This window comes from Gobius niger (assembly GCF_951799975.1).
Source record: "Gobius niger genome assembly, chromosome: 19".
Taxonomy (NCBI): Eukaryota; Metazoa; Chordata; class Actinopteri; order Gobiiformes; family Gobiidae; genus Gobius; species Gobius niger.
In genome coordinates this window covers 27,379,077-27,396,655 of record NC_136870.1, presented here as the reverse complement: position 1 = coordinate 27,396,655, position 17,579 = coordinate 27,379,077, and the positions used below count along the sequence as shown (strand labels likewise).

General features: G+C 33.8%; 1 protein-coding gene across 1 annotated transcript in view; it reads right to left on the bottom strand.

The window, feature by feature from the left end:
• Positions 1-11,070, bottom strand: part of LOC306978382 (pleckstrin homology domain-containing family A member 1-like) — a gene marked incomplete at its 3' end in the record, with an annotated part of 11,511 nt that extends 441 nt beyond the window's left edge. The window contains exons 1-4 of the mRNA XM_079576905.1: positions 11,022-11,070; positions 4,261-4,435; positions 2,423-2,479; positions 63-108 (exon numbers count right to left, since the gene is read on the bottom strand). Of these exons, the coding sequence (XP_079433031.1) occupies positions 63-108; positions 2,423-2,479; positions 4,261-4,395 (238 nt within the window). The 5' untranslated portion in view covers positions 4,396-4,435; positions 11,022-11,070. The remainder of the gene's footprint in view (positions 1-62; positions 109-2,422; positions 2,480-4,260; positions 4,436-11,021) is intronic.
• Between the last annotated feature and the right edge of the window lie 6,509 nt (positions 11,071-17,579).

Below are 17,579 nucleotides of genomic sequence, written 5' to 3'. Positions count from 1 at the left end.
AAAGAGCGCACACGCAGCGGGAAGTCGGGGAGGAAACAGGAAAGCGCGGCAGGAAAACTCACCGAAACAGAACTCGGCCTTCGGGCGCAGCTTCGAGGCGTCGCTGACCTGAGGAGGACACGTTCAACATGTTTAACTTCAGCTTCAAATACATCGAATTTTACTCCGTTCAGAACAAAGTCTCGAAGTGTTTCAGTCTAAAGCCCTGTTTTCACCAGTAACCTCAGGTGTAAAGTCACATTTTAGTCTTTTATGAATAAACAGTGATTGATAAGGTGGGGAGGTCCTGATCCGATATTCCAGGAGGCAAGTCATCACCAAAACACCCAAGGCTGAACCTCAACACTGTCGCCTAAAGCAGTGGTTCCCAACCTTTTTTTGCCTCGCGTACCCCTCGAGTCGTTGATTTATACTCTGAGTACCCCCTATCTATCCCTTATGTGTTTGTCACTTTTTTATTACTTCTTTGCTGCTCTTTTGTCTCTTTTTTGCTGGATTTTTGTCTTTTTTCTGCTGGATTTTTGTCACTTTTTTCTGGATTTTTGTCTTTTTTCTGCTGGATTTTTGTCTTTTTTTGTTGTCTTTTTTTTACTGAATTGGTCATTTTTTGCTGGTTTTTGGTCTTTTTTTTTGTTGGATTTTTGTCTTTTTTTGTTGTCTTTTTTTACTGAATTGGTCATTTTTTGCTGGATTTTGCTCTTTTTTCTGCTGGATTTTTGTCACTTTTTTCTGGATTTTTGTCTTTTTTCTGCTGGATTTTTGTCCTTTTTTGTTGTCTTTTTTTCTGAATTTTGGTCATTTTTTGCTGGTTTTTGGTCTTTTTTTTTGTTGGATTTTTGTCTTTTTTTGTTGTCTTTTTTTACTGAATTGGTCATTTTTTGCTGGATTTTGCTCTTTTTTCTGCTGGATTTTTGTAATTTTTTGCTGGATTTTTGTCCTTTTTTTAGCTGGATTTTTGTCATTTTTTGTTGTCTTTTTTTTTTACTGAATTTTGGTCATTTTTTGCTGGATTTTGGTCTTTTTTCTACTGTTTTTTTGTAATTTTTTGCTGGATTTTTGTCACTTTTTTGCTGGATTTTTGTCTTTTTTCTGCTGGATTTTTGTCACTTTTTTCTTGATTTTGGTCTTTTTTTTTTGCTGGAAATTTGTCTTTTTTTTGCTGGATTTTGTTCATTTTTTTGTTGTCTTTTTTTTTTACTGAATTTTGGTCATTTTTTGCTGGATTTTGGTCTTTTTTTTGCTGGATTTTTGTCTTTTTTTGCTGTTTTTTTGTCTTTTTTTCTGGGTTTTTGTCACTTTTTTCTGGAATTTTGTCACTTTTTTCTGCTGGATTTTGGTCTTTTTTCTGCTGGATTTTTGTCATTTTTTAGGTGGATTTTTGTCTCTTTTTTGCTGGATTTTTGTCTTTTTTCTGCTGGATTTTTGTCACTTTTTTCTGGATTTTTGTCTTTTTTCTGCTGGATTTTTGTCTTTTTTTGTTGTCTTTTTTTTACTGAATTGGTCATTTTTTGCTGGTTTTTGGTCTTTTTTTTTGTTGGATTTTTGTCTTTTTTTGTTGTCTTTTTTTACTGAATTGGTCATTTTTTGCTGGATTTTGCTCTTTTTTCTGCTGGATTTTTGTCACTTTTTTCTGGATTTTTGTCTTTTTTCTGCTGGATTTTTGTCCTTTTTTGTTGTCTTTTTTTCTGAATTTTGGTCATTTTTTGCTGGTTTTTGGTCTTTTTTTTTGTTGGATTTTTGTCTTTTTTTGTTGTCTTTTTTTACTGAATTGGTCATTTTTTGCTGGATTTTGCTCTTTTTTCTGCTGGATTTTTGTAATTTTTTGCTGGATTTTTGTCCTTTTTTTAGCTGGATTTTTGTCATTTTTTGTTGTCTTTTTTTTTTACTGAATTTTGGTCATTTTTTGCTGGATTTTGGTCTTTTTTCTACTGTTTTTTTGTAATTTTTTGCTGGATTTTTGTCACTTTTTTGCTGGATTTTTGTCTTTTTTCTGCTGGATTTTTGTCACTTTTTTCTTGATTTTGGTCTTTTTTTTTTGCTGGAAATTTGTCTTTTTTTTGCTGGATTTTGTTCATTTTTTTGTTGTCTTTTTTTTTTACTGAATTTTGGTCATTTTTTGCTGGATTTTGGTCTTTTTTTTGCTGGATTTTTGTCTTTTTTTGCTGTTTTTTTGTCTTTTTTTTCTGGGTTTTTGTCACTTTTTTCTGGAATTTTGTCACTTTTTTCTGCTGGATTTTGGTCTTTTTTCTGCTGGATTTTTGTCATTTTTTAGGTGGATTTTTGTCATTTTTTAGCTGGATTTTTTGTCATTTTTTGCTGTTTTTTTTTCTTTTTTTGCTGGATTTTTGTCATTTTTTAGCTGGATTATTTTTTATGGACAGAAACAGAAATGGCTTAAGTAAAAAATGTAAAAGAGACTGACCAGAGAGACGTCTGAGAGGTTCAGGACGCCCTCATGCCCCGCCCCTTCAGGAAGATTCTGAACAACCACAAGACAAACATCAGAGTTAGAAAGCACTGACGTCACAAACAGTTTTCAGCATCGATATCTGTGAAAGATCCAGGGGTTTAAAGACGTGACCATCGTGAATCTGCAGAATCGTCTGAGGTGAAGGCAGTAACTCTAGAACAACATCGTAATAGCTGTTTGGAAGATATGCAAATGTAGGTCGAGTTTGTCTATAATGTCAAGCAAGGAATGTGGGAAAATGTTGGGAATAAATAAAGTAGGAAAAAAAAATAAGGCAATAAAGAAGGGGGGAAATAGTGGGAAAATTTAGAAAAAAATAGTAAAAAATAATAAAAATAATTAAAAAATAGGAAAGAATAAAGGAGAAATTGTAAAAAAAATAAAAAAATAAAACAAACGTAAAAATTTAGAAAAGAAATTGTAAAAAAATAAATAATAATTCAAAAGTAGAAAAAATGTATAAAAGAAAGTGAATTGGAAAAAATGTATAAAATGTGGTAAAAATGTATAAATATAATAAAAATAATAAAAAGTTGAAAAAATTGTACGAAAAAAATAAAGAAAAAAATACAATAAAAATAAATAAAATAAAAGTATAAAAGAAATTGTAAAAATAATAATAAAAATAATAAAGTAGAAAAAAATTGAAAAAAATAAAATTAAAATTAAAAAATATAGGAAAGAATAAAGGAGAAATTGTAAAAAATAATAATAATTCAAAAGTAGAAAAAATGTATAAAAGAAAGTGAAATGGAAAAAATTCATAACTTGTGGTAAAAATGTATAAATATAATAAAAATAATAAAAAGTTGAAAAAATTGTACGAAAAAAATAAAGAAAAAAATAGAATAAAAATAAATAAAATATAAGTACAAAAAAGTACAAAAGAAATTGTAAAAATAATAATAAAAATAATAATAATAATAAAGAAGTAGAAAAAAATTTTAAAAAATAAAATTCTAAAAAAATATAAGAATAAAGGAGAAATTGTAAAAAATAATAATTCAAAAGTAGAAAAAATGTATTAAAAAAGTGAAATGGAAAAAATGTATGAATATAATAAAAATAATAAAAAGTTGAAAAAATTGTACAAAAAAAATAAGAAGAAAAAAGAAATAAATAATAAAATAAAAGTACAAAAGAAATTGTAAAAAATAATAATTCAAAAGTAGAAAAAATTTATAAAAAAGTGAAATGGAAAAAATGTATAAAATGTGGTAAAAATGTATAAATATAATAAAAATAATAATAAAAAGTTGAAAAAATTGAACAAAAAAATAAAGAAAAAAATAGAATAAAAATAAATAATAAAATAAAAGTACAAAAAAGTACAAAAGAAATTGTAAAAATAATAATAAAAATAATAATAATAATAATAATAATAATAATAATAAAGAAGCAGAAAAAAATAGAAAAAAAAAAAATTAGGAGAGAATAAAGGAGAAATTGTAAAAAATAATAATTCAGAAGTAGAAAAAAATTATAAAAAAGTGAAATGGAAAAAATTTATAAATATAATAAAAATAATAAAAAGTTGAAAAAATTGTACAAAAAAAATAATAAGAAGAAATAAGAAATAAAATAAATAATAAAATAAAAGTACAAAAGAAATTGCAAAAATAATAAAGAAGTAGAAAAAAATTGAAAAAAAAAAAAGGTAAAAATTAGGAAGAAAAATGGGGGTAGTGTAAGCTGTGTAAATTCTGATTTCTGACGGTTTGCAAAACTATCAGCTTCATAATCATGATCTACAAAAGAAATATTGCGATATTACTTTGTGTTTCTCGTACCTGAGGGTTGTCCATGTACCACAGCAGCCGCCCCGGCTCCAGGAGGAAGTATCGTCGGTAGAAGCGGCCGCTGTTCTCCTGCGCCTCGATGTCTAAGAAGCCACAGATCCGGTTCTGACGGTCCACGTACGGCATGGTGTACCCCGCATGCCTGGGGCAGGACACGGAGGGGAGGCTGGGGGGGGGGAGAGAGAGAGGGAGAAACAGAATCGATTACGATTTCGATTACAACAGTAAACGATTACAAAAATAGCATAATCGCAAAAAATCGATTATAATTTTTTTTTTTTTTTTTTTATTCAAATGTTTTTTTTTACATTTTTTTTTTCTAATTTGTAATTTTTGGATTTTTGTCACTTTTCTGCTGGATTTTTGTAATTTTTTTGATGGATTTTTGTCACTTTTTTGATGGATTTTTGTCTTTTTTCTGCTGGATTTTTGTCTTTTTTTAATGGATTTTCGTCACTTTTTTGATGGATTTTTGTCACTTTTTTTAATGGATTTTTGTCACTTTTTTGATGGATTTTTGTCACTTTTTTAATGGATTTTTGTCACTTTTTTGATGGATTTTTTTTTTTTTGATGGATTTTTGTCACTATTTTTGCTGGATTTTTGTCACTTTTTTGATGGATTTTTGTATTTTTTTGATGGATTTTTGTCACTTTTTTGATGGATTTTTGTCATTTTTTAATGGATTTTTGTAATTTTGTTGATGGATTTTTGTCACTTTTTTGATGGATTTTTGTATTTTTTTGATGGATTTTTGTCACTTTTTTGATGGATTTTTGTCATTTTTTTAATGGATTTTTGTAATTTTTTTGATGGATTTTTGTCACTTTTTTGATGGATTTTTGTATTTTTTTGATGGATTTTTGTCACTTTTTTGATGGATTTTTGTCATTTTTTAATGGATTTTTCTGCTGGATTTTTGTCACTTTTTTGATGGATTTTTGTCATTTTTTTAATGGATTTTTGTAATTTTTTTGATGGATTTTTGTCACTTTTTTGATGGATTTTTGTATTTTTTTGATGGATTTTTGTCATTTTTTTAAATGGATTTTTGTCACTTTTTTGATGGATTTTTGTCACTTTTTTTATGGATTTTTGTCACTTTTTTTTATGGATTTTTGTCACTTTTTTTTATGGATTTTTGTCACTTTTTTTTCTAGATTTTTGTCATTTTTTTAATGGATTTTTGTCACTTTTTTGCTGGATTTTTGTCACTTTTTTGCTGGATTTTTGTCACTTTTTTTGCTGGATTTTTTTTAAAGGCAACAAATAATCGTTTGAATAATCGTTATTTCAATTATGACAAAAATAATCGTGATTATTATTTTTTCAATAATCGAGCAGCCCTAAATGAAGATAACTCTGGTTCACATGTTTAGATTAAGTTAAGCATTTTGAAAGCTCTTTTTTTTATTTGTGAAAATTCCTGAAATTTCGGAGGTGAAGTTTCCACTGACGGAATTTCCAACCCTATTTGTGACACATGTTTGTTTAGCTGGAAACTCCTGGAATAGTTTGTGAAATATGTCATGAGTGAAAAGGCGTGACTTCCCTGTGACGAGCAGTAAAACAAACAGACGGTGTAATAACTGCACGAGGTTCCACTGCTTCATTAGGGATTATTCATGTAGCAGCAGGTCAGATTTACTGCCTTTTTATGCCCAGACAGAACAGAACAGATCTATTACCATGTCGTAACAACTGCAAAACTGTCGATTAAACAGATTCATAAGAAACCTGGGACACACACAACGGATAAAGAAGGGAACAAAAGGCGGACAGAAATTGAACTGAAAATTAAAACATATAAAGAGCTTTTAGCGCAATATAGATATATCGAACATGACATTTTGTGACAGGCCATTTAACTCCACTAAATTTACCATTAGACTTAATAGGCCAGCAGATGATTAACGATAACTATGTCCTCTCACGAAGCTCCTCATTATCATTTCTCCATTGTGAGATCAATAATAATAACTTATCTTAAATAAAACCAGGGATTATAAGTGTAAAAGTACAATTAAGAATGTGGACCTGTTGTGGCTTAAGGTGCAGGGACAAGAGGAATGACAGTCGAGACGATAAAATAAGGTTTATCTGATATTTCCATATATATGTATATATATAACAGTCAGACATTTGTTTATCGTTACTATGACAACGGCTACACTGGAAAAACAGATAGGAATCTAGTTTCCCGTCTCCAGCTAAAAGCCTTTTTTCTGCTGGATTTTGGGCTTTTTTCTGCTGGATTTTTGTAATTTTTTAGCTGGATTTTTGTCATTTTTTTCTGGATTTTTGTCACTTTTTTCTGGATTTTTGTCACTTTTTTCTGCTGGATTTTTGTCTTTTTTTGGGGGGATTTTTGTCTTTTTTTGCTGGATTTTTGTCTTTTTTTGGGGGATTTTTGTCTTTTTTAGCTGGATTTTTGTGTCTTTTTTTTGTCTTTTTTCTGATGGATTTTGGTCTTTTTTCTGCTGGATTTTGGTCTTTTTTCTGCTGGATTTTAGTCTTTTTTCTTCTGGAATCTAGTTTCCCGCCTCCAGCTAAAAGCCGGGAATGTTTATAAACAATTAAAGGGCGACTCATTGGACACAATTTTTTTGCTAAAACATAGTTAACACAATTGACTCAACTTCAAATCATAAGAAGTGACTTCCTGTTTCGACCCAGCACATCAAAATAAAAGCATCATCTTTTTCATTAGTTCAACTTTCTTTCTGCCGAACTATTAACATGTGTGTATTTAATGATATTCTTGTAATGTTGCAAGTACAAGTAATGTTTATTGTACACTGTCCCTGTTTTTCTAAATAAATAAATAAACTAAACTAAACTAAACCTGCTGAACTAATCAATGAGACGAGCTGTGTGTTTTTTCTCCAGCATCAAAACAGCGACAAGGAGGAAAACGGAGCAAAAGAGTGGCCAAAAAGAGACAAAAAATGGTCAAAAAAAGAGACAAAAATGTGACAACAAAGAGACAAATATGTGGCAAAAAAGTGCTAAAAAATGTGGCAAAATTGTCAAAAAAGAGACAAAAAATGTGACAGAATTTTGGCAAAAAAGTGGTAAAAATGTGACTAAAATTGCCAAAAAATTTCAAAAAATGTGGCTAAAAAGAGACAAAAAATGTGACAAAAATGTGTCAAAAATCGATGCAAAAATGGCAAAAAAAAGAGACAAAAATGTGGCAAAATATTGGACAAAAATTTGGCACAAATTTACAAACGATTGGTAAGGCAAGTTTATTTGAAGAGCACAATTCAGAACTTCAAATCATAACAACCCGCCCAAGAAGTGACTTCCTGTTTTGACCCAGCACATCAAAATAAAAGCATCATCTTATTCATTAGTTCAACTTTCTTTGTGCCGAACTATTAATATGTGTGTATTTAGTGATATTCTTGTAATGTTGCTGCTGAACTAATCAGACGAGCTGTGTGTTTTTTCTCCAGCATCAAAACAGCGACAAGGAGGAAAACGGAGCAAAAGAGTGGCCAAAAAGAAATGTGACAACAAAGAGACAAATATGTGGCAAAAAAGTGCTAAAAAATGTGGCAAAAATTGACAAAAAAAGAGACAAAAAATGTGACAGAATTTTGGCAAAAAAGTGGTAAAAATGTGACAAAAATTCGCAAAAAATGCCAAAAAATTGCAAAAAATGTGGCTAAAAAGAGACAAAAAATGTGACAAAAATGTGTCAAAAATCGATGCAAAAATGGCAAAAAAAAGAGACAAAGATGTGGCAAAAAATTGGACAAAAATTTGGCACAAATTTACAAACAATTGGTAAGGCAAGTTTATTTGAAGAGCACAATTCAGAACTTCAAATCATAACAACCTGCCCGAGAAGTGACTTCCTGTTTCGACCCAGCACATCAAAATAAAAGCATCATCTTATTCATTAGTTCAACTTTCTTTCTGCCGAACTATTAACATGTGTGTATTTAATGATATTCTTGTAATGTTGCTGCTGAACTAATCAATGAGACGAGCTGTGTGCTTTTATTTTGGCGCGCTGGATCGAAACAGGAAGTCACTTCTTGGGCGGCGTTGTCATGTTTTGAGTCAATTATATTTAAGTTTTAGCTAAAGATAGTACCCGGCTTTCTTTAGCTTTTGTGACGTTTATAGTTTCACTTCCTTATCCCGCCCCTTGCGGTCCTGTAACAATTCGTGACCATAAAATGTTTCACTTCAATCCAAAAAGAAGACGACATGTTGAAGAAAAGGCAAAGGTACAAGGCTGTGACATCATTCACTTCCTGACTATAGAAACTCCGTATCCCAAGAGCCATTGCGACATCGCGCCCGCTGGTCAAGGCAACCAGGTTTTCAGCAAACACGGCCAGTTTCTGTTACTTTGCAGACAAAAGTTCTATATTATTTCACTCTTAAACAATCTGAATCCTGCTAATGTGGATAAAAATGATGGTGGTTTGTTTAATTGGATCGTTGGGAACATTTTTCTGACGTTTTTCTTACTCTCGGTGTTAGATCTGGATAAAACGTCCACTCTCTGCCTGCATTATGTTTGAATACATTGTTTATAATATGTTAGGGCTGTGCAATTAATCGAAATTCGATTACGATTTCGATTACAATAGTAAACTATTACAAAATTAGCATAATCGCAAAAAATCGATTATAATTGTTTTTTTCAACAAAACTTTTTTTTTTTCCAATTTTTTTATTTTAGGATTTTTGTCACTTTTTTGCTGGATTTTTGTCTTTTTCTGCTGGATTTTTGTCACTTTTTTGCTGGATTTTTGTCACTTTTTTGCTGGATTTTTGTCACTTTTTTGCTGAATTTTTGTCTTTTTTCTGCTGGATTTTTGTCACTTTTTTGCTGGATTTTTGTCACTTTTTTGCTGGATTTTTGTCACTTTTTTGCTGGATTTTTGTCACTTTTTTGCTGAATTTTTGTCTTTTTTCTGCTGGATTTTTGTCTTTTTCTGCTGGATTTTTGTCACTTTTTTGCTGGATTTTTGTCACTTTTTTGATGGATTTTTGTCACTTTTTTGATGGATTTTTGTCATTTTTTTGATGGATTTTTGTCACTTTTTTGCTGGATTTTTGTCACTTTTTTGATGGATTTTTGTCACTTTTTGGATGGATTTTTGTCACTTTTTTGCTGGATTTTTGTCATTTTTTTGATGGATTTTTGTCACTTTTTTGCTGAATTTTTGTCTTTTTTCTGCTGGATTTTTGTCACTATTTTTGCTGGATTTTTGTCTTTTTTCTGCTGGATTTTTGTCTTTTTTCTGCTGGATTTTTGTCTTTTTTTTGCTGGATTTTTGTCATTTTTTTGATGGATTTTTTTCACTTTTTTGATGGATTTTTGTCATTTTTTTGATGGATTTTTGTCACTTTTTTGCTGGATTTTTGTCACTTTTTTGATGGATTTTTGTCACTTTTTTTGCTGGATTTTTGTCACTTTTTTGATGGATTTTTGTCACTTTTTTTGCTGGATTTTTGTCTTTTTTTGCTGGATTTTTGTCACTTTTTTGCTGGATTTTTGTCACTTTTTTGCTGGATTTTTGTCTTTTTTACTGTATTTTTGTCACTTTTTTGCTGGATTTTTGTCACTTTTTTGCTGGATTTTTGTCACTTTTTTGATGGATTTTTGTCTTTTTTTGCTGGATTTTTGTCACTTTTTGGATGGATTTTTGTCACTTTTTTGATGGATTTTTGTCACTTTTTTGATGGATTTTTTTAAAGGCAACAAATAATCGTTTGAATAATCGTGATTTCAATTATGACAAAAATAATCGTGATTATTATTTTTTCAATAATCGAGCAGCCCTATAATATGTTCTTTACATTACAATAAATAAACACGTGTGGGAATGTGAAGCTCCACCAATCAAAAGCCTCGTAGCAGATCATGGGACTCCCGAGCATCCTGGGTAATGTAGTTCTAGGACGAAGGCTCGCAGTTAAACTAGATGGATCTCATACATGCTTTTTTCACCTGCGTCTGACTTTGCGGTCGCTTTTGAACCACAGAGCTGGATTCAGCCCGAGCTGACGGAGTTACGGAGTTAAAGACTTTATTCCAAATCAATACGGTCTCAAAGCAAGGGGGGTTTTACTTCCAGACCGGAGAGGAGGCGGGACTGTGGAGCTCTATTGGACACTGACAGGAAGTGACATAGGTGAAGGTAAACCATTTTAAACTGTTGCCGTGCCGACCATGTTAGGTCAATGAGAAATGAGTCAAACTGAACTTTACCTTTATCTATGTCACTTCCTGTCAGCAGATTAAACATTCAAATAACTTTTCTGCCCAACATTTCTTCTTAAAATTGCAACTTCACTGAATAATAAATGTTGTCCTTCTAAATCAGTCATGTTTTAAAACCTGTCTTTAGCACTTTAAGTACAGGAGGATGGAGTAATTGTACTTTTTACTGACCACCTCTGCTTATAAAGTGAGTTATAAGCCTTAGTTTGTCTGATAATCCGCCATTAAGTTAAAACAGACGAAGAAGAACGTCGCTAGCATGCTAGCTGTACGTAAGTACGTAAACGTTAACGGTTTATTTTAACTGTCAATAAGTAATTCATCCACATTATGAGGCCCTGGCAGACTGGAGTTTCCTCCCCGCCTCTTGGCTCTGCCCTCGGCCTCGTAAACCTCAGATTTTCGTGGTTTTTCGGGTGTTTTTTGTCCGGTTTTGGCGGCAGGAGGTTCCGGGAGGACAGCGGGCCGGGGCTGCGGTCAGAGCCGGGCTGGTACTCACTCAGTTCGGGGTCGGAGGTCCGGAGGCTCCGGCTGCTGCTGCTGCTTCTGCGCTGGAGCTTCACAAAAGTAAAGTCACCAAAGGAAACACTGACAAAAGCAGCAGTTCCGCTTCGGACCGCGGCAGTAAAAGCCCCTCAGAGGAAGGTGAAGAGTCCGGGGACCGCGGCAGTAAAAGCCCCACAGAGGAAGGTGAAGAGTCCGGGGACCGCGGCAGTAAAAGCCCCACAGAGGAAGGTGAAGAGTCCGGGGACCGCGGCAGTAAAAGCCCCTCAGAGGAAGGTGAAGAGTCCGGGGACCGCGGCAGTAAAAGCCCCACAGAGGAAGGTGAAGAGTCCGGGGACCGCGGCAGTAAAAGCCCCTCAGAGGAAGGTGAAGAGTCCGGGGACCGCGGCAGTAAAAGCCCGACAGAGGAAGGTGAAGAGTCCGGGGACCGCGGCAGTAAAAGCCCGACAGAGGAACGTGAAGAGTCCGGGGACCGCGGCAGTAAAAGCCCGACAGAGGAAGGTGAAGAGTCCGGGGACCGCGGCAGTAAAAGCCCGACAGAGGAAGGTGAAGAGTCCGGGGACCGCGGCAGTAAAAGCCCCTCAGAGGAAGGTGAAGAGTCCGGGGACCGCGGCAGTAAAAGCCCCACAGAGGAAGGTGAAGAGTCCGGGGCAAAGACGTGTGTGCTGCGGGGGATAAACGCAGTAACCGCTGACCCCCCTACCTGAACCGAGCACGTGCCCCCCCACCCAGCATCAACACAGCAAAAAAAAGTGTAAAAATGTCACATTTTGCAAAAATTTACAAAAAATGTGGCAAAAAAGGGTTAAAAATTCACAAAAAAAGAGGCAAAATCTTTGCAAAAATGGCCAAAAAATTGCAAAAAATGTAGCTAAAAATAGACAAAAATGTGTCCAAAATTGACACAAAAATGGCAAAAAAGAAACAAAAATGTGACAACAAAGAGACAACAATGTGGCAAAAAAGTGCTAAAAAATGTGGCAAAAATTGTCAAAAAAGAGACAAAAAATGTGACAGAATTTTGACAAAAAAGTGGTAAAAAATGTGACAAAAAATTTGCAAAAAATGACAAAAAAGAGACACGATTCTGGCAAAAAAGGGGTTAAAAATTCACAAAAAAGAGACAAAAATTTAGTAAAAAATGTGGCTAAAAAGAGACACAATTTTAGCAAAAAAGGGGTAAAAATGTGACAAAAATGTGCCAAATATTCGCAAAAAAAATGGGCAAAAAAAAATCAAAAAATTTTGGCAAAAAAAAGTGGCGAGAAAGTGACAAAATGTTGGCTAAAAATGTGGCAAAAAATTGGACAAAAATTTGGCACAAATTTACAAAAAATTGGCAAGGCAAGTTTATATGTAGAGCACAATTCAATACTGGTTTTAAGTTGGACATTTTAGTAAGTACATATACTTTTCCTTCCAAAATACTATTTTATCAAAGTAACTCAGAAGAGAATCCGGACCTCACTTTGGGAACCACTAGTCTGAGAAGATATGCAAATTTACAATATCAGGTTTATCTCCAATGTCAAGAAATGTGGGAAAAAAGGGAGAGAATAAAATGAAAATGGGGGAGAAATGTGACATGTTCTGCCCTTTTGTCGTGTGTTCAGGACACTTTTTGAGCGACAAAGCGATGTACTGTACTGTACTGTACTGTTATATCAGTATCGCCACTTCCCCTCAGGTGATTTAGAAACACTGAAGCCTCTCTGTGGGACTGTGTGGGCAGCCGTCAAATGTCAGTTCTATAAACACGATTCTGATTTCCGTTTGTTTCAGGTCACCGAGGTCACGCGGTCCACGGGCAATTCCCACCGTTCGCTTTTGGTTTCACCTGTGAACGGCGACGACGCGGCTTTAGGAGGTTTCACACGAGCCGCGCTGGAGTCAAAACGCCGACAGGAAACAGAGTCAGAGGTGAGAACATTTTTGACATTTTTTCGTACATTTTTTAGCAATTTTTTGTCATTTTTGTCATTTTTTCGTAATTTTTTTAAATCAATTTTTTGTCATTTTTTGTCACATTTTTGTCATTTTTTGTGGAGTTTTTGTTGAATTTTTGTTGAATTTTTGTCACATTTTTGTCATTTTTTTGTGGAGTTTTTGTTGAATTTTTGTCATTTTTTTGTTGATTTTTTGTTGATTTTTTGTTGAATTTTTGTCACATTTTTGTTGAATTTTTGTCATTTTTTTTTGAGTTTTTGTTGATTTTTTGTTGAATTTTTGTCACATTTTTGTCACATTTTTGTTGAATTTTTGTCATTTTTTTGTTGTGTTTTTGTTGATTTTTTGTGGAGGTTTTGTTGAATTTTTGTCACATTTTAGTTGAATTTTTGTCATTTTTTTGTGGAGTTTTTGTTGAATTTTTGTTGAATTTTTGTTGAATTTTTGTTGAATTTTTGTCATTTTTTTGTGGAGTTTTTGTTGAATTTTTGTTGAATTTTTGTTGAATTTTTGTTGAATTTTTGTTGAACTTTTGTCATTTTTTTGTGGAGTTTTTGTTGAATTTTTGTCACATTTTTGTCATTTTTTTGTGGAGTTTTTGTTGATTTTTTGTCACATTTGTAATTTTTTTGTGGAGTTTTTGTTGAATTTTTGTCATTTTTTTGTGGAGTTTTGTCACATTTTTGTCATTTTTTTGTGAATTTCTTGGTCATTTTTTGTCACATTTGTCATTTTTTTGTAGATTTATTATCAATTTTTTGTCATTTTTTCGTAATTTTTTTGATCAATTTTTTGTCATTTTTTGTCACATTTTTGTCATTTATTTGTGGAGTTTTTGTTGAATTTTTGTCACATTTTTGTCATTTTTTTGTGGAGTTTTTGTTGAATTTTTGTCACATTTTTGTCATTTTTTTGTGGAGTTTTTGTTGAATTTTTGTTGAATTTTTGTTGAATTTTTGTCACATTTTTGTCACATTTTTGTGGAGTTTTTTTTTTATTTTTGTCACATTTTTGTTGAATTTTTGTAATTTTTTTGTGGAGTTTTTGTTGAATTTTTGTTGAATTTTTGTCACATTTTTGTTGAATTTTTGTTGAATTTTTTTGTGGAGTTTTTGCTGAATTTTTGTCACATTTTTGTTGAATTTTTGTCATTTTTTTGTGGAGTTTTTGTTGAATTTTTGTCACATTTTTGTTGAATTTGTTGAATTTTTGTCACATTTTTGTCATTTTTTTGTGGAGTTTTTGTTGATTTTTTGTTGAATTTTTGTCACATTTTTGTCACATTTTTGTCATTTTTTTTGTGGAGTTTTTGTTGCATTTTTGTCATTTTTTTGTTGCATTTTTGTTGAATTTTTGTCACATTTTTGTTGCATTTTTGTTGAATTTTTGTCACATTTTTGTCATTTTTTTGTGGAGTTTTTGTTGAATTTTTGTCATTTTTTTGTGGAGTTTTTGTTGATTTTTTGTTGAATTTTTGTTGAATTTTTGTCATTTTTTTGTTGAACTTTTGTTGAATTTTTGTCATTTTTTTGTGGAGTTTTTGTTGAATTTTTGTCACATTTTTGTTGAATTTTTGTCATTTTTTTGTAGAATTTTTGTCATTTTTTTGTTGAATTTTTGTTGAATTTTTATCACTTGTTGGTTGAGTTTTTGTCACATTTTTGTCGCGTTTACATCCTTGTTTTCTTCTCATTTCTTGTGGGCTTTGTGCTTTTTTCCCCCAAGAAGCTTTTTGATTAGGGTAAAGCCAAACTGGAGAAAATGGGATCCGTTCAGGTGGGAGTTAAGACGTTAAGGACAAAACTAGCGAAACAAACCACATTTGTAGAATCTGTTTTCACATCCCTGGTCCGTGTTTCCCCCTCCGTTTCCCTCTCGTTTACACATGTTTTGCGCGCCTCCCTTTGCCAGCGCCCGGTGCCAGCGCCCGGTGCCAGCGCCCGGTGCCAGCGCCCTGTCCGTCAGGAGTGTGCCCCGTCTCCTCCTTTGTCTCGCCGCCCGCAGGAGCCGCCGTCACGCTGTCCTTAATCTCACACGTGGACTTGGCCCGGTTTCAGACGGAGGCCGAGACTCCCCTCGGTCTGTCACTCAAGCCGAGTTTGTTCCTGAAGCCAAACCAAAAGGCAAAGCTTTGAAATAAAAGATGAGCCAGGAAGCAGCGGGTTTTAGCTTTGTCCACGGAGAATCCTCCAACACAACAAAAACAAGCACGTCCCGTCCTCCGCAACATCTCAGCTCTAATGTCAGAGGAAAAAACAGCCCAAACTCTCATTCATTCACAGATACTGACATGTTTGGTGTCCACAAAAGGCTGTGACCGAGATGACGCTGTAATCCAAATACTATGGTCATTTCCTGGCTGAAGACGGGAGGAATATACACAGGGCTAAACTTTAGGGCCGTTTTTATTCCACTCTTTAACCTCTTACCACCCGCCTGAACCAAATGCATTCTGTCCTCATATATGGGTCTGACGGCTGCTTTGAGTGAAGGAAAAACAATGGTACCTAACGTGGAGCTTCGCCTAATGACCTTCTTGTTCAAAGTCTCGCTCGCCACCTTTTGATAGCGGCTCTCAGTTGTTGAGAAATCAGCCTGTGTAGCCCACAAGCCATAACAAAAATAAATATTGTGAGTGGAAGAAAAGCACACTGCAAATGACAGGGAGGGTGTAGTTAACCTCACTCTCATTTATAGCCGTTTTTTATTTTGTATGTATAATTATGTGACATAATACTGCCTTTGCTTTAGTGTATTTGTTTACTTGAGCATTACTGTCGGCTGTTAGAGTTTAACAAGTATCATTCTTCTTTATGTTGACCCACTTGTAGTGGTAACTCCTAAGAGACTTTACTTGTGTAGTTAATATAATGTTTTTGCTCCTTGAAAGTAGTTTTTCCCCAGTTGAGATGTCTGAAATAGAAACATGTGCAATAATTAGCTGAGCTAATGGGGCATTTTTCCTTTATCAGGAGAACCATCTATGGACTGTGACAGTCCAGATTTTGTGCCATCGATTTTTCCACACAGCGCTCCAGACCCTACAGCAAAAGTAGCAAGGTATGTATGATTCGGTCAGTAAAATATTCTAACCTAACTGCGTAGCTTTGGTTAGTAGGAGCCAAAATATTTAAGATAGTTAAAATGTTTTGATACACAATACTTTGTATAATTTTCCATAGATATGAAAGAATTAGAAGAAGGCAGGAGAAGGCACCTGTTGCTAGCTCCACACTCCACATGATGCTGACGCTGACGCTGAAGCTGAATCAGGTATACAAAATTAAGTTTGTATAGATTTAAGATATTAAACACAGTCATACCCATCAGCCCGGGGTGGACCCTGAGCCGGAGCCGGACGTGGACCCGCACGCGCACGTGCACTTTCAGCTGGTGGAGCCGCAGATGGACCTGGATTCGGAGTCACAGTTAAGTTACAGCCCGTCCACCGTCTCTGGTGGAGGTCATGCATTAAGCCATTTGTGGTGCCCTTAGACATTGTGCCTCATATACTGTAAATGCATGAGGAGGCCATCATATTTTTGACTCCTGGCTGAAGTTAAGTTTCTCCAGTTCTCCCAAGGTTGGCAAAAAAAATGCATCTCAAAAATGCATCAGATTGATGCTTTAAAATATGGAATTTTAAAGAATGTCTTCCCGGGGGAGCATGGCCCCCGGACCCCCCGAAAACGATAATATTGTTCACACCTTCTGCACCCCTGACCCATTTTCATGGGATAAGATCTGGATTGCATTTGGTTAATTGCTGGTTTACACCTAATTCATTATTGCGTTAGTCCAGACTAGGTCCTGGTTCAGTTCTGGTTTAGACCTGGTCAACCCGACCTCAGCTCGCTTTTTTGTTGGACCTCCATTTGTGTTTGATTCCCAGAACCTGCAGACGCGACGTGTCTGCTGTGTTTCCTTTCAGACCTAAACAACTCTGTCTGTCGTCATAGACCACATTATCTGATCACGGATCAAACTGGAGAGTGAACTCACAAAGGGACTAACTGGGGAGGGCAGGTTTTCGTAGATGTGATCGCTTATATTTTATTTGTTTGCCCTTTAAAATGTCCTTGAAAATCCTGGAAATTGCCTTGAAAATGATTTCAAGTAAAGAGTGGGAACCCTGTCTGTGTAGCACCTCATTTGAAAGCTAAGACCCACAAAACTGATCTTTTTCCTCGTATTATTGCTGTGTTGTGTCACCTTTTTTATGTTGTTTTTTTTGGTCACATTTTTGTTGAGTTTTTGTCACATTTTTGTCACTTTTTGGTTGAGTTTTTGTCACATTTTTGTTGAATTTTTTGTTGAATTTTTGTCACTTTTTAGTTACATTTTTTGTCACATTTTTTGTTGAATTTTTGTCACATTTTTGTTGCATTTTTTGTCACTTTTTGGTTGAATTTTTGTCACATTTTTGTTGAATTTTTTGTTGAATTTTTGTCACTTTTTGGTTACATTTTTTGTTGAATTTTTGTCACATTTTGTTGCATTTTTTGTCACTTTTTGGTTGAATTTTTGTCACATTTTTGTTTAATTTTTGTCACTTTTTGGTTGAGTTTTTGTCACATTTTTGTTGAATTTTTGTCACTTTTTGGTT